Source organism: Notolepis coatsorum (genome assembly GCF_963971535.1).
Source record: "Notolepis coatsorum genome assembly, chromosome: 6".
Classification (NCBI taxonomy): Eukaryota; Metazoa; Chordata; class Actinopteri; order Aulopiformes; family Paralepididae; genus Notolepis; species Notolepis coatsorum.
In genome coordinates, this window is record NC_140170.1 from 175,058,262 (window position 1) to 175,082,335 (window position 24,074).

A 24,074-nucleotide genomic window follows, 5' to 3' on the forward strand; every position below is an offset into this window, starting at 1 on the left:
TTATTCAGAAGTTAACACAAATAAATAATATTACCAGTACAGTACAGTATCTAGCACTCTACAGCAAAACAGAAAGAATCATTTCAAACTTGAACTATGTGACATGGCTTGAATCAACTGCTCCAGTGGAGTTGCTCAGTGGCCAATGGTGTCAACTGTGGTTGTACTGGGCAGCTCCCAGGTGTGAATGGAACTGTGTGAATGTGAAGCAGGGCGTTCCTGAAAAAGAGCATCTGTGCTCAGAGAACCTACCCTGGTAAATAAAGGTGTAAAAAAAAGATTTTTTTTTTTTTTTTTTTTTTTATAAGATTATTGCGTTAATTATATTATCGCGCGATACTAGTATAGCGTTAACGCAGCACGTTAACGGCCCAGCTCTAGTAAATACATTGATATGTATACAATATAACGTGTGTGTATTTCTACAAGGTAAATCCACATGCACACACTCACTTTAAACAACACCTTTAACATTAACTTAGACACTTTAAAACACTTTTAACACTACACCATATTTTTTATCTATTTATTACAAAAAGATTTGCACTACATCCATACCTCATTTTTGCATTTTGCATTAAAAGAAAAGAAGCTTTTTTTTTTTTTTTTTTTTTTAAACAAACACATAAACAAACATGACAACACAAGATAAGATATACAAGCATTAATTAACAGTGCACATCCAATGAAGTCACCATTTAGTTAAATGTCTTATACAGGATATACCCCTAATACCTGCTATCTAATACCCTACACACATATGCTCTAGCTCGTACCCCCCCCTCCCGGACCCCCCATTGGATAATCCATCCATTATCACTCGCTCCTAACCAGACACTACCATTATATGCTAGCTTTTATTCTCTCCACCACTTCTAACCACATTGTCATTTTGGATTAATTGAGAATTCTTGCTGTAGATATTTCTTGATAAATCACATCGAGATATGTAAGAATCCAGACCTTCCGGCACATTATTTCCGGTTGAAACCATCGTGATGCTATCAGCTTTTTAGCCACTGTGATACCAGATAAAACCAATCTCTTTAGCTGTGGAGGTACTGCACACTCAAAAACATCATTCAGCAGTAATACAGAGGGGTGTACAGGTATATTCAGAGTTAAGAGATTTGATAATTGCTGGGTCACTTCTTTCCAGAATATCTTAACTGGTGGGCAGTCCCAGTACATGTGCATAAATGTCCCCTCGTCGCCATTTGTACATAAGGAGCATTTGGAGTCTTGTTTAAGACCCATTCTGTTCAGTCTTATAGAAGCATTTTGTACTTTAGGTTGTATATTGTATATTTTGTATAGTGTTTGGACTTTATTATTTTTCCTCTTTATTTTAAATTTTAAATGTTTTACTGTATGAAGTACATTCTCAGGGGGCTCATACAGAACCAAGCATTTCATGTACCTTATATGTGACAAATAAAACAAGCTGAACGTGAGCTTCATTACACTGGTGTTTGCTGTATGTCTTCCTTCCAGAAACTGATACCAAAAGTAGAGTTCCTAGACCTCAGTCACAACCAGTTGTCTTCAGTAGAAAACCTGCAGGTGGGTGTGAACACAGATCCTTATCGTATCGTCTCGTTTGATATGTAAGAACAAACATCCGTGTTGTGATGTCATACGTGTTTTTTATACTGGGAAAGTGTTTTTCATACTGGGAAAGATGTGTATAATTTTGGTTTGATCGTCGTTCCAACTTCTATACTTGTCTTTTAACTACATCGATTAACTTATACGATGACCCTAATGCTCTGTAAAGCTTAGTTTTATTATCATACTAAGATGTGTCTAGTTGTTATTGTTATAAACTCTCTTATAATAACAGTATCTTGTGGAAGTGAATCAATATATATTTTACTTATTTATTTTTGTATGTATGTATTTATTTATTCATGTATTATCATACTTAAATGTGTTTAGTTGTTATTGTTAAAATAGTCATATGTATATTTATAATTTATTATAATTAATTATGTATTTATTATCATACTTATATGTGTTTAGTTGTTGTTAAAAACTCTGTTATAGTAATATCTATATTTATTTACTTATATGTTTTTAGTTGTTATTGTTAAACTCTGTTATAGTAATATCTATATTTATTTACTTATATGTTTTTAGTTGTTATTGTTAAACTCTGTTATAATAGTAATATCTATATTTATTTCAGCATCTGTACAACCTGGTCCACCTGGACCTGTCTTATAACGCTGTGACGGTACTGGAGAGAGTTCACACCCGACTGGGAAACATCAAGACCCTCAACCTGGCTGGAAACCAGTTAGACAGTCTGACTGGCCTCAGCAAACTGTATTCACTAGTTAACCTGGACCTCAGCTACAACCAGTTGACTCAGGTAACCATTAACTAACATGTATGGTAACCAGTCTGACTGGCCTCAGCAAACTGTATTCACTAGTTAACCTGGACCTACTGTACAACCACCTGACTCTGGTAAATAAACCTAAACTCCGTAGCCAGTATATTAGGTATATTATTATCTACACCAGTCTAAATAAATATCTCAGTTGCCTGTATATTACATACATTATTATATACACCAGTCTAAATGAAGATTAACTCAGCAGCCAGTATATTAGGAGTATTATTATGTACACCAATCTAATTAATTAATATTAATCATAATATGAATGTTGCTTTGTTTAAATGAAGATGTATTGTAATTGTAACTGAGGGGTACAATTCCCTGACTGTATTGTTAGATATGGTATTTAATACCACTACCTCTTGTACTTTAACTTCTGGCCATCCAGTACATGATATAAGTATGATGAACACTTTCCCACCTGATGAAACGAATCCACACAAATGTACAAATCGAAGGTTTAATATAGCAAAAGGTATATACAACGTTCACTTGTTTACACTTATGATTTGAAATATGCACTTTTATGGCAAATGAGTATTCGTAGGTAAATCAACATTGAATGTCCAATCTCTGGTTACGCAGGGAGTAAGTATACAACCTGGATATTTAGGAAACTATAGCGATGGTACTTAAATGATTATAGCTGGATACACTAAGGGGGGGGGGGGGGGGTGTCCCGCTGGTTGTAAGACAGTAGGAGGGGGGGGTTAGAGAAGCCGCTGGCGGTATCCCATCTGGCCGACGGTTTCTTGGGAGAATTCAAAGTCTTGAACACGGTGCCCACAGAACCTCGGTCCGCAGACGAATACAGCTGGACCCTCTGTGGACGGTAGCTGCCGGTCCACAACGGAGAGACGTGAGGCGACCTCACTGGTGTAGAGCGCCGTCTCACCTGGAGTCCTCTCCGGGGGGTAGTTCCAACACTCCGCAGTGTTGGCCTTTATCCATGGAATAATCAAAGCACCCAAAGCATAATCCAAGCCGTGGAAGGCTCGCCGTCGTCCGGGTAGAGTAATCCAATATACAGGTCCAGTCGCCCTGGCCCGGAGCTCCTCGGATGCAAGCACCACTAGGGGTCTGCCCAGCCTGGTTAAGCGTCCAGATAACGTCAGGAACGATGGGGGTACTGATAACTTTAGAACTCTAACCGAACGATGCACCATACATAAATAGACTATTATTAGCTTAATAGAATACGTCCAACTCGACGGTATAGTGCCAAACTATGACTATTCAACTATTAATCTACACGATATCTCAATGCCTATTCTGAGGCCAAGTAGGCCTTACTACACCACACGTGCGTCGTGGGGAGGCTTCGCGTCTGTCACTCTGTTGGAGGGTAAAGAACTGGACTAAAAGAAAGTTCTACTTTACTTGCGCCATATATATATGCGCTATGAACAAATAGTACCATTCGTATTTCGCCCGACATATTCCTGCGCGGAACCGGGGCTTGCCACGACATGTTGGGCGGCACGATTGAACTTGGACCTAGGGGTATGGCAACCTGGCGCCAGGTTCTCGTCCAATGGTAGAATGAAACTATTATGGGCTGTTTAGTAGACTAAAGGGATATTCAGTGCATATTGTACAAGGAATATACAGGGGATATCAAACGATATACAAATACAATTAAATATATATATATAAATAAATATATATATTCGGTTTAATCTGATCCTTCACAACAGTAATGTTGCTGTGTTTAAATGAAGACGTATTCTAATGTTACTGTGTTTAAATGAAGATGTATTGTAATGTTGCCGTGTTGTGTGTATTCCAGTTGGAGGAGATCAGGAACATTGGAGCGTTGCCGTGTTTAGAGAAACTCAACCTATCCAACAATCCTCTGTCTATCATCCCTGACTATAGAACTAAAGTACTGGCCCAGTTCTGGGATCGTGCAGCAGAGGTAATTAACTGTCTCTATATTCCTCTCTTTCTCTGTATTTCTGTCTGTCTGTGTATGTCTGCCTACCTGTCTGTCTGTTCGTTCCTCCACAAACCACCTCAGCCAGTCCTTCATGCCAGTAGCCATCAGGCTCCACAACCGAGGGCATGGACTACTACCCATAGTTGGAGAACTAACGGCTGGTGAACTTGAGGACTGTTAGGACCGTCTGACTCTTAATTTCTACACTGGTGCAGTGTGCTACTACTATGTATACTATAGGGAGGTGTAGTCTGACGTCACTGGTTGTTCCACTCGTATAGGGATTTATCATTGGGAAAATGGATTATCGGCTATTGTAACAATTCTGCTGCATGGAAATTGAAAAGCTTTCCATTTTTGCACAAAATGAGTTCCCTTCTACCACTAACATTATTGTTTAACACATTCGGGGCCATTGGGATTAGACGGGCCCCACTCTATGAGGCCAGCTTTTCATTACAAGTTTTCACTGTGCGTGAGGTTGTTTGTAGAGCTAAATCTATATTTTGCTATATGTCCATTGTCATTGTTTCATCAATACGTTCCCGTTTTATAGCGTTGTGAATATAAACTTTATATCGGAATGGTCTGGGGTCATTCCTGCAAAGCTAGTTATAGGGCGCTAAGCTAATAATGTTAAATCGATTGGCGTTTCGGTCCTACACAAGCTAGAGTTAAAAATCTAAATGCATATGATCGGTATCATGTTCCACCATTAATGCATAAAAGGGGGGGGGGGGGAAGTCGTTTCTGATTATTATGATTATTATTGGCATTCGTTATTGCAACATCATCATAGGCTGACCGGGTGGATGGCTATGAGAACAAGGCCCGATCAGGCTGAAATTGACGTCAAATCGCTCTCACCTGTGGCCGCTTGGATTCCAAAAAGAATGTCCCAGTTATTTGATCGCCATCTGGTAGATCGATATGTCCATTGGCTGATGCTATATTCCTTTACTGCATACTGAATTCGGCGTCGCAAAAAGTATTCCAGGCGATCGGCTGAAGCCCTCGCTTCAGGCTAACAGAAAAGCTAACCCGGAGCGAAAAGAAAGTGACACCCGGTCTGCAACAGGGGAAACTGCATTCGCGAGACAGCGCCAATACCAGGATCTGGCCGGTACTGCACTTTCGGAGTCCCAATATGCCTTTTCCAGCCAAAATACAGCTCTGTGACATTGAGTAGGATATTAAAATGGAATAAAAGCAAAAGCGAGTTTACCACGTGTATATACGTGGTTGGCCCCGAATCGATTAAGCATTTTTGGTTGAAATAAAATTTGGCGATTTTTTTTTTTATGATTAATTGCGAATATCATGTTGAGCTATATATTGTGGATGAATAAGCACAAAAAGGTACACCATGCAAATGTTAATGCTTTATTTGTTTTTTAAACAAGACGATTTAGAAATGGGCAATGGGGAAATACATTGTGGGAACAGAGGGTGGAACACGAAAAACGGCAATGAAGTAATATCTACACCTCCCTAATATCGATAGAATATACTGCCACTGTTCTTATTACGTTCTATTCTATTATTATTATTATTATTATTATTATTATTATTATTATTATTATTATTATTATTATTATTATTATTATTATTATTATTATTATTATTATTATTATTATTAGTGTGGGTGACCTGGCGAAGCCAGGTTGCCACCCACACTATAGTAATCTATACTCTTTTTATTCTTTATTCCACCGATTTTGCAAACAAAACTCAGCCCAGAGCGTTCACGCCCCATACACGTGAAAGGTATCAAAACGACCGGCTTGCTCATGGCAACAGCGCTATTACTTAGTTTCACCGCACCGTTGTACCCATTCTGCAATCTGTTAAATAAAGTTTTCATTCATTCATTCATTCATTTCTCCCCCACTACTCTCAAAAGTAACACTAAATAGATAAAGTACAACAACGCCAGACTCAAGAAACTTGTGTTCCCTTTGGATGTGTTATCATAAACAATGTTTGTTTACACTGCACACAACACTCGAGGCTGCATGGGTGTAATCTCTCCTCTAGCTATATCAAAGAGGTTGCGTTCAGGAATCGACGTTGTGATGTCCTACGGATCTTCCTCTCTAAAAGCCCCACGCAATACAGCATGTCTTCAATGTTCAGGCAGGAATTCACCGCAAGAAAGGACATCACAACGTCGATTCCTAAACGCAACCTCTTTGATATAGCTAGAGGAGAGATTACACCCATGCAGCCTCGAGTGTTGTGTGCAGTGTAAACAAACATTGTTTATGATAACACATCCAAAGGGAACACAGTTTCTTGAGTCTGGTGTTGTTGTACTTTATCTATTTAGTGTTACTTTTGGGAGTAGTGGGGGAGAAATTAATGAATGAATGAATGAAAACTTTATTTAACAGATTGCAGAATGGGTACAATACAGTACGGCGCAATTCACAAAATTGTTAAGGGAATGCAGACCAGAGAAAGACGTTTGTCTTGTTTACATCAGGGTCCCCCATTTTCAATTCATATGGACATTTATGACATACACAACATACATGACATTAGGGATTAATAAGAACGAGCCGCCTCGGAAGAAGACGGCCGCTGCTGCTGAAACCACCGCCTCGCTGGCTCTTCCGCTTCACAGCGTGGCAGCGGGCGATAAGGGGGGCGTGCTAACGCGCGGTCACGTGGGCTTAGTGGCCAATCAGAGGAACCCGGAAACCGAACTGCGTTGTATTTGGCATAGACGCGACCTGCCAATGACCTCTCATGGACTTAACCCTTAATCGCCCCTCTGTGTAGCAGTACTGAATTGCTTGACAGCGCCCTCTGTCTTGCGGGTTGTGTCATTGTACTCAGTAGGGATGTCCTCGATGTAGTCAATGTTGACCACTCCCCCCATCCTTAGACCACGCCTCCTTAGGCCACAACCCCTCAGTGTATCTCTTGAACCGTTTGTCGTAGAGACTTGCGGGTTGTGCCATTGGACTCGGTAGGGATATCCTCTTTCATTGGTCGATGTTGACCACTCCCCCGATCATTAGACCACGCCCCCTTAGGCCACACCCCCTTAGTCCAGAAAAAATTCAAAAACTCGGAAAAGTCCAAAAAATTCAAAAAACTCGGAAAAGTCCAAAAAATTCTAAAAACTCAGAAAAGTCTGCATTTTTTTTAAAACTCTGAAAAGTCTGAACATTTTTTAAAACTCGGAGTCGTCATTTTAATACGTTTTTTTTGTTTGTCATAGAGACTCGCGAGAGACCCTCTCCCGTTGGCCGGCGGTGCACAGGCGTCACCCACACTTTCACAATTTCCCCTGCGCGGAATTGTCTAGTTATTATTATTATTTCTATTATTATTTCTTTCACCTGTTACCTCCCTTCCCCCCTACCCCATAAACACTTGAGACTTGATGGAGACTCGTGGTGGTCTTGTTAAATGTATGTCTCTGTCACCCCCCATGTGTCCCAGGTGTGTCTGGACGCCACGGCCGCCACAGAGAAGGAGCTGGACACGGTGGAGGTGTTGAAGGCCATTCAGAAAGCCAGAGAAACCAAAGACAGGATGACCAACAGTGAAAAGAAGGTAAGAGGTCTGACTGCACAGCTAACGCGGCTTGTTTTAGTTATTCAAGTTATTCAGTAATAAGGATTACTCTAGATTTACTGTTTATATTAGTTTATTATTATTATTCTTTTATTTATGGTAGTTTATTCTTAAAAACTAATTTGATGGTAGTTTATTAGTATTCTTATTTTATTAATATTTGTTTTTAAATGTATGGTAGTTTATTGTTTTGTAGCTATATGTATGATATTGAAATCCATGCAACAATGGATTTGGTTCATTACTTTGCTCTCCGTTTGAATTAATGATGGAAGCAGGAATTCTTTATTGAAAATCCTCTAATTCTATTTTCTGAATCTAATACATGAATTAATACAGAGTTACATCGTAACGATAATCAACAACCCGATCAACCCGCGCTCCTCAACCTCTCTTTAACTTGTCTTACCGCTCTGATCAGCTTCTGGGCTCAACAGCCACCAGTCAGTCTGATCGTAATGTATGACCCGATATTGTAACAGCATTAGATTAGATTGGATTAGATTCAAATGTGTCATTATACAAAGTACAGTACGAACAAAAATAAGCATCCAAATCCAACCAGAGTGCAAATGTAACAGTAAAGTGCGATAGTAACATACAATGTACAACATTAAACCAGATGCAAATATATGTCAATTTGTACTACTGAGTAATACTGCTAATCAGATGTATGTACTGTACAGAGTTGTAGTATTAATATGTACAGTGATGAAGGTATAAAGACACTATGGTAGTAAGTCATACTGGCCAGCAGCGTAACTTTTAAGAGTAGGTAAGGGATATGTACAGATATAGATATAACAACGGTACACACACACACACACACAGATTATTTTTTCCCCTTTTTACATCACATTTTATCACAAAAAACAAATAGCTCTTTTATTGATAAATGTGATCTAGAGGAAGGTGAGGTAAATTGCAAATATTAACCATATGCTTCTATATTAACCATATGCTGTCTATATTTCCTGTAATTGAGATAAACATCTTAACATCTGTTAGGTATTTCTCTGCATGAATTGCTGTGGCTTTATTGTTTTAAAATCCCAATAATGTTGTGGATCCACCAGACCTGTGGATCGAGGGGGTTGAAGCTCACAGGAAGCTCCTTTCTGCCTCATTGTTCTATACGGTGGCCTGCTGAGCTTCCTCTCTCCTTTCCTAGTTAACGGTGAGAAGCCGTAGACACCAGGGGGAGGGGGGAGGGGGGGGGGGGGGGGTAACGTCCTGCCTCAGCCTGCCAGTCTCATCACTATCTCAGGGCTGTCAACCGGGGGCTTTTAACCTGCTTTGTGCTGTTTGCTGATGGGACATTCTGCACAATACACACAATACACACCATCTACACAATACACACCATCTGCACAATACACACCATCTACACAACACACACCATCTACACAATACACACCATCTACACAACACACACCATCTGCACAATACACACCATCTACACGATACACACCATCTGCACAATACACACCATCTACACAATACACACAATCTACACGATACACACCATCTACACGATACACACCATCTGCACAATACACACCATCTACACAATACACACCATCTGCACAATACACACCATCTACACAATACACACAATCTACACGATACACACCATCTGCACGATACACACCATCTACACAATACACACCATCTACACAATACACACCATCTACACGATACACACCATCTACACAACACACACCATCTACACGATACACACCATCTACACAATACACACCATCTACATGATACACACCATCTACACAACACACACCATCTACACGATACACACCATCTACACGATACACACCATCTACACAATACACACCATCTACACAACACACACCATCTACACAACACACACCATCTACACGACACACACCATCTACACAATACACACCATCTACACAATAAAGCCAAATCATTCCCACGGCTACGGTGCCTGTTTTCTACCCAGAAGACATCACTGCTTCTTCCTCATTTGAGATCCAGTCGTGGTTGGAACACGGAACATTCCTTGTTGTTGCCACTTAGTGGAAAGAGTGAAAGGGATCAGTAACCTCGTTACAGAGCCAAGCAGAGCCTCTAGGTGGCGCTATACACATGAGAACAGTACACTTTACCCTAAACACCATCTGCATCAAGATCATCTGAATCAAATGGTGTCCTGCCATGAAAAACAAGATACTTCATAAGTACACACTATATGTATCTCTATGGTGTCCTGCTATGAGGAAGAAGATACTTCATAAGTACACACTCTATTTATCTCGGGTATTGTTTACTAGGTATGGTAGTACTCTTTCTGATACAAGACAGATAGTTTACTAGGTAGGGTAGTACTCTTTCTGGTACAAGACAGTTAGTTTACTAGGTATGGTAGTACTCTTGCCGATACAAGCCAGTTAGTTTACTAGGTAGGGAAGTACTTTTTCTGATACAAGACAGTTAGTTTACTAGGTAGGGTAGTACTTTTTCTGATACAAGACAGTTAGTTTACTAGGTAGGGTAGTACGTTTTCTGATACAAGACAGTTAGTGCACTAGGTAGGGTAGTACTCTTTCTGATACAAGACAGTTAGTTTACTAGGTAGGGTAGTACTCTTTCTGATACAAGACAGTTGGTGCACTAGGTAGGGTAGTACTCTTTCTGATACACAACAGTTAGTCACTAGGTAGGGTAGTACTCTTCCTTATACACAACAGTTGGTGCACTAGGTAGGGTAGTACTCTTGCCGATACAAGCCAGTTAGTTTACTAGGTAGGGAAGTACTTTTTCTGGTACAAGACAGTTAGTTTACTAGGTATGGTAGTACTCTTGCCGATACAAGCCAGTTAGTTTACTAGGTAGGGAAGTACTTTTTCTGATACAAGACAGTTAGTTTACTAGGTAGGGTAGTACTTTTTCTGATACAAGACAGTTAGTTTACTAGGTAGGGTAGTACGTTTTCTGATACAAGACAGTTAGTGCACTAGGTAGGGTAGTACTCTTTCTGATACAAGACAGTTAGTTTACTAGGTAGGGTAGTACTCTTTCTGATACAAGACAGTTGGTGCACTAGGTAGGGTAGTACTCTTTCTGATACACAACAGTTAGTCACTAGGTAGGGTAGTACTCTTCCTTATACACAACAGTTGGTGCACTAGGTAGGGTAGTACTCTTTCTGATACAAGACAGTTAGTTTACTAGGTAGGGTAGTACTCTTTCTGATACAAGACAGTTAGTGCACTAGGTAGGGTAGTACTCTTTCTGATACAAGACAGTTGGTGCACTAGGTAGGGTAGTACTCCTCTCTCTGAAAGCTTCCTCCCTTCTCCTCCTCTATCTTCGTCAGATCAGTGAGGAGACCAAGCTGTCTGCTAGTGGAGCTCCTCACTCCTCTTCCCCCTCCTCCTCCTGCTCCTCCTCTGCTGCTGCCCCTCCTGCCTCCTCCTCCTCCTCTCCTCCCTGTCGGGCCCAGCAGGCTCCCTCCTCCAGCCAAGGTAATCATGTATGTATCAGGCTTCAGGGGAGGGTGGGCGGAGAGATCCCTCAACGGCCGACACCAGCCAGAGCCATACTAGATAGAGTTTGGTCAGGTTGAACTACCGGCTCTTCCGTTGGTTGTAAATATGGAACATGTTTTGAAAATGTCCATAAGATAGGGAGTTTTAGCGAGAGTTGAAGATCATTCCAAGAAAGGCTGACTTTCCAAGCATTCTAGGGACCTTAAAAGAACACGTCAACACTCTGGGAAATTAGCTGACCGTCTTCTCCAGAGAGAGACAAGAAGATAGATACCAGTTTCCTCTCCGTGCGTTCAGTAGAAAGCTATCTGGCTGCACGTTAGCCTAGCTTAGCACAATGAATGGAAGCAGACAGTGACGGGTAGCCTAGGCATTGTCCAACTAACACCTCTCCGGAAGCCTAGCCGTCACTGTCTGCTTCCATTCATTGTGCTAAGCTAGGCTAACATGTAGCCAGATAGCTTTCTACTGAACGCACAGAGAGGAAACTGGTATCTATCTTCTTGTCTCTCTCTGGAGAAGACGGTAAGCTGATTTCCCCAAATGTTGGCATGTTCCTTTAAGCATCAGTCAGTCATTTGAGCAGGTCAGATAGGGTCCATAGTTACAATCTACACATTGTGAACATTGTGATTTAAGGTGGTAATGCATCCACAGAGCTTTTAGAAACCTTCAGAATAAAAGTATTGCTTCCCCCCCCCCCAAAAGAATATTAATTAATGAATTTATCATTTCAAAATTGATTGGATAAATTACATGCTGGTGCTCGAGTCTAGTGTGACATCTAGTGGCTGAATGCTATCTATAGCACCTTTAAGTACCACTTTAAGATGAATAAGCGCTTCCTGAAGTGCATTAAAGGGAAGTTGCAGGTTCTAAATGGCCAGTTGTACAACAGCATGCATGTATGGCTCTGGTATGGGTTGTGTGTCTGCTTCTGCTTACTGGCTGCAGTCACACACACACACACACACACACACACACACACACACACACACACACACACACACACACACACACACACACAAGCACACACAAGCATACACAAGCATAGTCTCTACTCTAGCCTTTGTACATGTACATGCATGATTAAGAAAGTATAAAGTATGGAGTGACTGGTTTCTAAATCACACAGATAACACTCTGATTGGCCTAATCACGTTATATCACTAACACTGTTGCTAGGGGCACTGTTGCTAGGGGCCTGCTGTCCAATCATTCAGACTAATTCGATTTTAAATAATACAATTCCCGACGAGCCTCCTGGCTCTTTGCCTTGACCTGCATCATGTGATCATCTTTAAAGGGACAGTTCAGACTTCTGGACCCCCAGCTCTGTGTCCTACTTGTTGATGTGGATCAGTCTCCTCCGGTCAGGACATTCCCCTTTCCACCCTTGTCACCAACTTGGGCGTGAAAATGGACCCCCACCTCACATATGATACACACATCAAACACCTCTGCAAGACCTCTTTCTTTCACCTCCGAAACATCACTAAACTCCGCCCCTCACTCACCCTGGCAGATTCCGAGAAACTCGTCCACGCTTTTGTTTCCTCCAGGCTGGACTATTGCAATGCACTCCTCATCGGGATTCCTAGCAAAAGCATTAAAAAACTGCAAACCATTCAGAATGTCGCTGCTAGGATCCTGATGAGGGTGCACAAATATGATCACATTACCCCCACCCTCAGATCCCTTCACTGGCTCCCCGTGGAACACAGAATTGAGTACAAGGTCTCCCTCCTCACTCACCAGTGCGTACACGGTGGTGCCCCTGCCTATCTCAAGGAACTCCTCACCCCCCAGTCCTCCTCACGTTCCCTCCGCTCCGGCACAGCCTACCTCCTCAAAGCCCCCAGGACTAAGCTGCACACCATGGGCGATCGAGCCTTCTGCTCTGCCGCACCCAGACTGTGGAATGCTCTCCCCATCCACCTGAGAGCACCACAATCCGTCAAGGTTTTTAAAAGGGGCCTAAAACATTTCTTTTTAACAAGGCTTTTGCCTGAATTTTCTTTTACTTTTACTTTTATTTTTACTTCTATTCATTTTACTATTATTTTTATTTTATTTTACTCTTAGGTTCTTCCATTTTCACTGGTTGTTAGTCTTTTTAATTGTTTTTATTAATTTTAAATTGTTTTATTAATTTAACTTTTGTCTATATCTCCTGTAAGCACTCTGAGATTCTCACGAATGTAGAGCGCGGTACAAATTGAATCCATTATTATTATTATTATTATTATTATTATTATTATTATTATTATTATTATTATTATTATTATTATTATTATTATTATTATTATTATTATTATTATTATTATTATCAGTCCTTTCTCAGCACAAGCCATGCCGTTCCTCATACTAGCTCTGGCTAGTTAGCCACAAGCCATGCTGTCCCTCATACTGGCTCTGGCTAGTTAGCCACAAGCCATGCTGTCCCTCATACTAGCTCTGGCTAGTTAGCCACAAGCCATGCTGTCCCTCATACTAGCTCTGGCTAGTTAGCCACAAGCCATGCTGTCCCTCATACTAGCTCTGGCTAGTTAGCCACAAGCCATGCTGTCCCTCATACTAGCTATGGCTAGTTAGCCACAAGCCATGCTGTCCCTCATACTAGCTCTGGCTAGTTAGCCACAAGCCATGCTGTTCCTCATACTAGCTCTGGCTAGTTAGCCACAAGCCATGCTGTCCCTCATACTGGCTCTGGCTAGTTAGCCACAAGCCATGCTGTCCCTCATACTAGCTCTGGCTAGTTAGCCACAAGCCATGCTGTTCCTCATACTAGCTCTGGCTAGTTAGCCACAAGCCATGCTGTCCCTCATACTGGCTCTGGCTAGTTAGCCACAAGCCATGCTGTCCCTCATACTAGCTCTGGCTAGTTAGCCACAAGCCATGCTGTTCCTCATACTAGCTCTGGCTAGTTAGCCACAAGCCATGCTGTCCCTCATACTGGCTCTGGCTAGTTAGCCACAAGCCATGCTGTCCCTCATACTAGCTCTAGCTAGTTAGCCACAAGCCATGCTGTTCCTCATACTAGCTCTGGCTAGTTAGCCACAAGCCATGCTGTCCCTCATACTGGCTCTGGCTAGTTAGCCACAAGCCATGCTGTCCCTCATACTGGCTCTGGCTAGTTAGCCACAAGCCATGCTGTTCCTCATACTAGCTCTGGCAACACATTTGACACTGCACTACCCTGGGTCCTCAGCAATACACCCACCAAGTGTGAAGGAGATCGGAGGAACGGTTCTTGAGATATGTGAAGGACAGATGGACAGAGAGAGATATTCCTCCCTTTATAGTTAGATCCCAGCTGTTCCCTGCAGTATCGTTTTCCATATGCTTCAAAATGTTGACAGCCTACACGTTTGATTTGATCAAATGATTTTGCATGCCTTTTCATTATATTTTCTGATGTTCTACTACCTTACAACTAAACGGAAGTTAAAATCCATCTAAATGTGTTTGACAATGAAGGACTCGGAAGTGTCCATGTTTCAGATGAGTGTCTACTTCCTGTTTCAGAAGTAAAGATGAGAGAAGAAGAGTTAGTTGCCCCGCCCATCATGACTCCTGTGGATGTTGTTCTTCCCCAACCATGCTTTAATATTAATCTACACAACACGCCTAGCCAGGATAATGTACAGGTAAGACCTGTTATCATGCTTTAATATTAATCTACACAACATGCCTAGCCAGGATAATGTACAGGTAAGACCTGTTATCATGCTTTAATATTAATCTACACAACACGCCTAGCCAGGATAATGTACAGGTAAGACCTGTTATCATGCTTTAATATTAATCTACACAACACGCCTAGCCAGGATAATGTACAGGTAAGACCTGTTATCATGCTTTAATATTAATCTACACAACACGCCTAGCCAGGATAATGTACAGGTAAGACCTGTTATCATGCTGTAATATTAATCTACACAACATGCCTAGCCAGGATAATGTACAGGTAAGACCTGTTATCATGCTTTAATATTACTCTACACAACATGCCTAGCCAGGATAATGTACAGATAAGACCTGTTATCATGCTTTAATATTAATCTACACAACACGCCTAGCCAGGATAATGTACAGGTAAGACCTGTTATCATGCTTTAATATTAATCTACACAACATGCCTAGCCAGGATAATGTACAGGTAAGACCTGTTATCATGCTTTAATATTACTCTACACAACATGCCTAGCCAGGATAATGTACAGATAAGACCTGTTATCATGCTTTAATATTAATCTACACAACACGCCTAGCCAGGATAATGTACAGGTAAGACCTGTTATCATGCTTTAATATTAATCTACACAACACGCCTAGCCAGGATAATGTACAGGTAAGACCTGTTATCATGCTGTAATATTAATCTACACAACACGCCTAGCCAGGATAATGTACAGATAAGAACTGTTATCATGCTTTAATATTAATCTACACAACACGCCTAGCCATGATAATGTATAGGTAAGACCTGTTATCATGCTTTAATATTAATTTACACAATATTAATTAACCCCATCAGCCTCCCATCGTTACTTTGACTACTGGTTACTCCCGGGTGGCTGGTGACATGTTTGTTTACATTCCTGAATCACATGCACCACAGAGATAATAGTACCGTGACCAGACATCCTGAATCACATGACACCACAGAGAGAATAGTACCGTGACCAGACATCCTGAATCACATGCACCACAGAGAGAATAGTACCGTGACCAGACATCCTGAATCACATGACACCACAGAGAGAATAGTACCGTGACCACACATCCTGAATCACATGCACCACAGAGAGAATAGTACCGTGACAGACATCCCCCTGAATGTCTTATTTATTTCATAATACAAAGTACCTGAATGGACTTTTCGTCTGCAGTGATGTCTTCCCCAGCGGAACAGAAGTTACTTAGCGTTACACAGGTCGAGCTACGTACGCTTTGCTTGCTACCGTTGGATAGCAGTGTTTATAAGGAGTCGTCTGCCAACAAAGATGTTGTTTCAACAAATGTATTTACAAAATGGATTACTATTCAAACGTTATTGAAGACTTCTGTGACCAGTAAGTACGTACTATATACAGTATGTATATACAGTATGTCTAACATTTCCTAACCATTTTCTTATGTTATGTGGACAAATATAATGCATATAATGCATACAGCTCTTTAACGGCTCGGATTTGCACGTTTAATGCAAGAAGTTGCAGGCTTTCACTCGCATGCATTTAGCACACGGACACATTTATTTAATGAAATCGCAAATCACAGCCTTCTTTGTGTTTATATAATTGCACAGGGTGACATTGTGATTGAAATTGTGATTAGATTAATCTTGCAGCACTACCTTAGTAGTTTCTTAGTACTGTAAGATTCTGCCTGTTATCAGCCTTAATCACCTCTCTGTGTCGTCTCTGCCTTGTGTTTTGTTGTCGTTCCATGATGAAAACTAAACACCACTTTGCAGGCCTGAATTAAAGGTGTTTAACCAATGTAATTATCCTGTTATAATCATAATGAAAGCCGGCCATATCCTTCAGTACCTTATCATCCAGCCATCAGATTTATCACCAGTGATCGTTATAATACTGACCACTGTGGGCAATAGGGTTTGGTGGTGCTCTCTGGCGGAAGACGGGATTTGCACTGGAATTTGTTTCTATATGAAGTCTTAATTGGAGATTGTCCAAATGACATTACTTCATTATTGGAATGGACCTCTGGACCATATGGTACATGAACAAATGACTGGCTCACACTTAAATTGTGTTTTGAGTGCTTAAGTGTTGTAAAGGATTACATTTTTTTAGTACAGTTTTATATATTAATTAAAACATGTCTCTCTTTTTTGTACTTTGTAATATTATTGATTTAAATTGAATTTCAAAAAAAAAATTAGACTCGAAAGGCAACTGAGGTTTCCCTCATTCACAGTCACGCCGAGTGTACATACATAGTGTTAAGCAAACACAGAGTTAAGCAAAAAAGAAAGCATATTAAATCACACGCCATATACAATCATAACAATTAGACAAGTAAGGATAACAATAAATTAAATCACATTCACATGATGATGATCATGTGAATGTAAATGGACTGCATTTATAGAACAGTTTTTATCCAAATCACTTTACAACGTATCCCTCACATTCACCCATTCATTCACACATTACATTCATTCACATTTTCCAAGTCTGCTGTCCCAGGAAGATTAACACTTTGATTACCACTGGTGAACATGGTAAAACCCTGTTAAATGCCAGCACCCACTTCAATGATAGCGCTGTGAACGCATAATCTCTGTCTTAAATGATGGCTATGTGTCTAATCTGCCCGTTGCTTATCAATGACTTGTTTGCAGTCAACATTGTCAAAACGGATTGTTTTTTAATCAGTTCATTTCCGTTTTATAGCATTTTGAAAAGCCCTCGTTTTTCAGGAAAATATATAGATTCTGTGATAAACGGCATTTACTGGAATATTCTGGCATACACAAAAACGTTGTAATTTTTCGGCCTATTTATGAATAGTTTTGAAATAAACGCTAGATTATCGATAGTATATGTGTACTTATGCACGCTATAGAAGCGGGCTGAAATATCGATTCTCTCATTTCCTGATCAGCGCGCACACACAGACACACACACACACACACATATGGGACACGTTGATATATCTGTGAAAAAAGCTCTGATTACCCCAAGACTGGTCAAATAAATTCCTTACCTCAGATCAGATGTTATCCAAAAAGATTATTCCAATTCCTGATCGCCATTCCAAATATCGATCGTGTTTATTGATTCAGCGTTGGGTGCTGGAAATACATAAATACCACGCATTTCTGAGGGCCGGCGATCACTTGGTCTCTTCAGTTGGCTTGACGGAAAAGTAAAATGAGGAAACTGGCCCCCCCCCCTTCATCAGTCTAAACTAATGGGGTGCAGTGACACAGGGAGAGACGATAGGGGGCGGTATCTTCCCAATTGAGCTCAGAGAGACTGCAACACTAGCGTGAGGCTCGATTGATGAAATATGAATTCAAATCTCCAAATAAAAAAAAATATGACAAACAAACGCTATATGTCGTTGGCGGCACTCAACTGGCGGCATGAACTAACGACTTATAGCGTCGTTGGCATCCAAAGTGTTAATGATGCTGTGTTTGTGTTTCAGCCTCAGGTCCCGCCCCCTGCAGCCTGTCTGTCAAGTCACATCTCCAGTCACCAACACAAACAGCCTGAGCCCTCCAATCACAGGTCAGTATGGTGGAAGTCACCAACACAAACAGCCTGATCCCTTCCAATCACAGGTCAGTATGGTGGAAGGCAGCACTATGTCAGGGCCCTATTCCCCGTACCTGGTTCAACTAAGTCGATCAAGAGTCCCATTATCCAGATTCAGTTAACCCGATGTTTGAAGCCGGGATTTTCCTGTTCCTCGAAGGTGGATTCAGTCTCGTTAACTCGATCCAGACTTGAGACCCAGGATAAGTGCGTGCGGCCGCTTCAGTTGAAAAGCCAGCACTTATCGATAGCAGAGATCCTGATTTTCTAACGGCATTGATTGATTAATTGATTTAAAACTTTATTATCAGATTGCAGTACGGCTCAATCGCCTCGCCGACAAGTTAAATGCGTTATCTATAGGCTAATTTTAAGTCCCTCATTACCTCAATCAATCAGATTATATTTCTTTAAACTTGCCTGCTGGCAGTAGGTTTATGGATTGAATAATCAAATGAGATCTTGCTAGCGAAAATAATTAGTTAAACTGTTATACAGAATAACGATACGGCTCTCTTACCCATTGATTGATGTATGGTGGATCTTTTACTTATCTGCACTGTGGTGTAACGGGTTCTTCTTTTGACTTTCACGCAGACGACCGGGGTTCGAATCCTAGTCTTTTCCTTCTTTTTGCAATGTAGGAATAATTCAATTTGGTGCACGTTGAGAGCTATATAAAGAATGACATCCTCAATGCATGTAGATTTATAATATTTTAACTTAAAACTAGGCTACTTTTGCGTATAATCATTAATATTATATTCCCAAAAATTATATTGGAAACACGGGGTCTCGAACTCGGGTCGCCCGGTTGCCAGGATTGAGCACTACCGCTGCGCCACTGTGCCAGACGGGAAATACTCATTGTTTATGCATTAATGGACGAGAGACCCGTGTTTAGAATATTTTTCTTACCAAAAAATGAAGTTTTATCTCTTTATTCTCAAATGCATTAATGTGACGTCAACGGCTCATTCAATTTCTCAAATCCGTCAAACAGCGCATCTCATCAGACATTTTAATCCCAGTTACAATATCACACAAAAACCACAATCCCGGCATAGACACTTCAATTTTATGCTTGAATGAAACACAATCCGGCGCTCCGTTAAGCAAATCTACAGCGGAGATTAATATATGAAACTAATCAGAGCCAAACGGCCGATAGGTTTCATTAATTAAAAATATCCCCGCGGGATTCACATTTGCAATGAGCCGTTATTAAAATAACCACATGCAGCGTGTATCGCGACTCCGAGCGCCGTATATGACGTGCATTATTTTATTTAGGACAAAGTAAATCTATAGGCTCAATATGATTTATTATCAGCATTTAGTTCTATTATTATACATTTCAAAAGCCCCCTCTAGGAAAACGAAGCACAGAAACGTAATTCAGAATGGTATAATGCAGATCCTAGAGACTGTGAGAATCATTTCAGGAAACGAGCTGTCACTTCTTTGCGGGGGCGTGGCCATGGTTCATCCGGCTAACTGAACTTAACCCTGCTCCCGACCAGGCTCAAACTTTTTGATCTGTTGTCATGGTGATTTAGACAATCGCGCTTCGGGGAATGGGAAGGTCCGGCTTAAGTCAGACTTGACCGAAAGTTATCCGGCTAACTCAGTTATCCAGGTACGGGGAACGGGGCCCAGGACCCCATATACATGTAGGTCAGTGCATATTGTGCCATGTATGGATATAACAGACTCCAGGTGCCTCATTTATCAACAGTGTCTGACTTTATCTTAGATTATGTCATATGATCATTAAAAAAAAGATAAAGAGGGTGAAAATGATACATAATATTATATAATATTATTATACATACTGTACAGAAAATAGTTGAGTCAAATTTATTTATAAAACACATTTGAAAACAAGCTGATTAAAAGGATCATTCCGCTTATTTTCAACGTAGACCCTATTCACCTGGTATCATAGCCACCGACTCCCACCAACATCCTGTCTGTTGACTGCTGAGGAGCGACCTGTTGTTCAGGGAGGGCAGGTTGGTTGCAGCTGATTTCTCAAGACTTAAAGGGATAGTTGTGATTTTTGGAAGCTCTATTTCTTCCTCACCAATGACGTTGTTGTCCTTTCTCAGCACAATCCATGCTGCCCCTCCTGCTAGCTCCTGATAGTTAGCCACAAACCCTGCTGTTCCTCCTGCTAGCTCCTGATAGTTAGCCACAATCCATGCTGTTCCTCCTGCTAGCTCCTGCTAGTTAGCCACAAACCCTGCTGTTCCTCCTGCTAGCTCCTGATATTTAGCCACAATCCATGCTGTTCCTCCGGCTAGCTCCTGCTAGTTAGCCACAAACCATGCTGCTCCTCCTGCTAGCTCCTGATAGTTAGCCACACACCCTGCTGTTCCTCCTGCTAGCTCCTGATAGTTAGCCACACACCCTGCTGCTCCTCCTGCTAGCTCCTGATAGTTAGCCACACACCCTGCTGCTCCTCCTGCTAGCTCCTGATAGTTAGCCACACACCCTGCTGCTCCTCCTGCTAGCTCCTGCTAGTTAGCCACAATCCATGCTGTTCCTCCAGCTAGCTCCTGCTAGTTAGCCACAAACCCTGCTGCTCCTCCTGCTAGCTCCTGCTAGTTAGCCACAATCCATGCTGTTCCTCCTGCTAGCTCCTGCTAGTTAGCCACAAACCATGCTGCTCCTCCTGCTAGCTCCTGATAGTTAGCCACAATCCATGCTGCTCCTCCTGCTAGCTTCTGCTAGTTAGCCACAATCCATGCTGTTCCTCCTGCTAGTTAGCCACAAACCCTGCTGTTCCTCCTGCTAGCTCCTGCTAGTTAGCCACAAACCCTGCTGCTCCTCCTGCTAGCTCCTGATAGTTAGCCACAACCCATGCTGTTCCTCCTGCTAGCTCCTGATAGTTAGCCACAAACCCTGCTGCTCCTCCTGCTAGCTCCTGCTAGTTAGCCACAATCCATGCTGTTCCTCCGGCTAGCTCCTGCTAGTTAGCCACACACCCTGCTGTTCCTCCTGCTAGCTCCTGATAGTTAGCCACACACCCTGCTGTTCCTCCTGCTAGCTCCTGCTAGTTAGCCACACACCCTGCTGCTCCTCCTGCTAGCTCCTGATAGTTAGCCACACACCCTGCTGCTCCTCCAGCTAGCTCCTGATAGTTAGCCACACACCCTGCTGCTCCTCCTGCTAGCTCCTGATAGTTAGCCACACACCCTGCTGCTCCTCCTGCTAGCTCCTGCTAGTTAGCCACAATCCATGCTGTTCCTCCTGCTAGCTCCTGATAGTTAGCCACACACCCTGCTGCTCCTCCTGCTAGCTCCTGATAGTTAGCCACACACCCTGCTGCTCCTCCTGCTAGCTCCTGATAGTTAGCCACACACCCTGCTGCTCCTCCTGCTAGCTCCTGCTAGTTAGCCACAATCCATGCTGTTCCTCCAGCTAGCTCCTGCTAGTTAGCCACAAACCCTGCTGCTCCTCCTGCTAGCTCCTGCTAGTTAGCCACAAACCATGCTGCTCCTCCTGCTAGCTCCTGATAGTTAGCCACAATCCATGCTGTTCCTCCTGCTAGCTCCTGCTAGTTAGCCACAAACCATGCTGCTCCTCCTGCTAGCTCCTGATAGTTAGCCACAATCCATGCTGTTCCTCCTGCTAGTTAGCCACAATCCATGCTGTTCCTCCTGCTAGCTCCTGCTAGTTATCCACAAACCCATGCACTGTGGGTCCAGTAGGGGGCGCTAGTGGCCTTCCACACCTCCCATTCTGGGAGATAATAATACATATCTCTGTGTGTGTCTCTGTCTCTGTGTGTCTCTGTCTCTCTCTCCGTCTCTCTCTCTGTGTCTGTCTGTCTGTCTCATTTTAGACACATTCATATTCTCTCTCTTATGATTTAAAATGTCAAATTGAAATAACACATTTAACAGCTGGGATGTATGGATACATTACATATTTGAAGTTTATTTTACATTGTTGTCTCTGTCTCTGTCTCTCTCTCACTCTCTGTCTCTCTCTGTATATCTCTTTCACTCTCTCTCACAATCTATATCCCTGTCTCTCTCTGTACGTCTCTCCCTCTGTCTCTGTCTCTCTCCATGTCTCTGTCTCTCTCCATGTCTCTCTCTCTCTCTCTGTTTCTGTCTCTCTCTATCTCTATCTGTCTCTCTCTGTGTGTCTCTCTGTCTCTGTCTGTCTCTCTCTCTCTCTCTCTCTCTCTCTCTCTCTCTCTCTCTCTCTCTCTCTCTCTCTCTCTCTCTCTCTCTCTCTGTTTCTGTCTCTGTCTCTCTCTATATGTCTCTCTCTGTGTGTGTCTCTCTCTCTCTCTCTCTCTCTCTCTCTCTCTCTCTCTCTCTCTCTCTCTCTCTCTCTCTCTCTCTCTCTCTCTCTCTCTAGTTGTAGCTGTCCTGAGGACACAGAATCAGAGGAGTGGTCCTGCAGCACTTCCTCCTCCCCCATCCTCCCCTCCCACCTCCTCTCCCTCTCCTCCTCCAACAAGGACTTCATTACCCAGCTCTCCCTGCGGCTCAGCTCCGCCCTGAGGGAGCAGGAGGAGGAGAAGAGGGAGGAGAGGGAGAGGGAGAGGAGTGAGGAGGAGCGGAAGGTGAGGTGTGAGGAAGAGGGCACTGACCTCGGCAGCCCCAGGTGATTAAAGGATCATTACACTTCTTTACTTCTTTTGGTTGTGTGGCATCATAGCAGTCCATCCCCACCTGAAGACAGTAGGGCTGGCCTCTCAGTCAGGGCTGGAGGATATGACACAAATATCATATCCCAATATAATTTCCTTAGTATTGAAGGTATAGATTTCCAGTGCCAATTACATTGTGATATGACATATTTTGTATGTCTTTATCTTGTAATACAATTGTCATGGTCTTATTTCATCTTATTGTATGGCGCTAATCTCAATACAGAATCCAGTAGGGGTGTAGTAGATATCTCAATATATAGAATTGAAAATTTGACACATTTGATGAAAGTACATAAAAACCAACACGTTTGATGAAATTACATAAAAACCAACACGTTTGATGAAAGTACATAAAAACCAACATTTTTGGGGCGGCTAAGCGGCGCAGTGGGCAAGGCGCTCGCCACTAGTGCAGGAGATGCTGGGTTCGAGCCCAGCTCTCTGCGTTGCTACCAGCTTGGCTGGTCGTTCATACTAACACAATTGGCAGTGTTAGGGGTGGGAAGCTGGTGGGTGGGTCCTGGTCGTTGTAAACAGCGACTCCTACAGTTCGGTCGGGGCGCCTGCTCAGCGGGGAAAGGATCTAAGGGGGGTAGTGTGATCCTTCCACACGTTACACCCTCTCAGTGAGAGTCCGCGCTGC

At 42.2% G+C, this 24,074-nt stretch overlaps 1 protein-coding gene across 1 annotated transcript in view; it reads left to right on the forward strand.

Annotated features, from left to right (window-relative positions):
* The window catches only part of nisch (nischarin), a 70,388-nt gene that overhangs the window by 24,799 nt on the left and 21,515 nt on the right, over positions 1-24,074 (forward strand). The window contains 8 exon segments of the mRNA XM_084316421.1: positions 1,495-1,563; positions 2,189-2,374; positions 4,194-4,322; positions 7,797-7,910; positions 11,287-11,434; positions 14,987-15,108; positions 18,647-18,729; positions 23,134-23,382. Of these exon segments, the coding sequence (XP_084172547.1) occupies positions 1,495-1,563; positions 2,189-2,374; positions 4,194-4,322; positions 7,797-7,910; positions 11,287-11,434; positions 14,987-15,108; positions 18,647-18,729; positions 23,134-23,382 (1,100 nt within the window).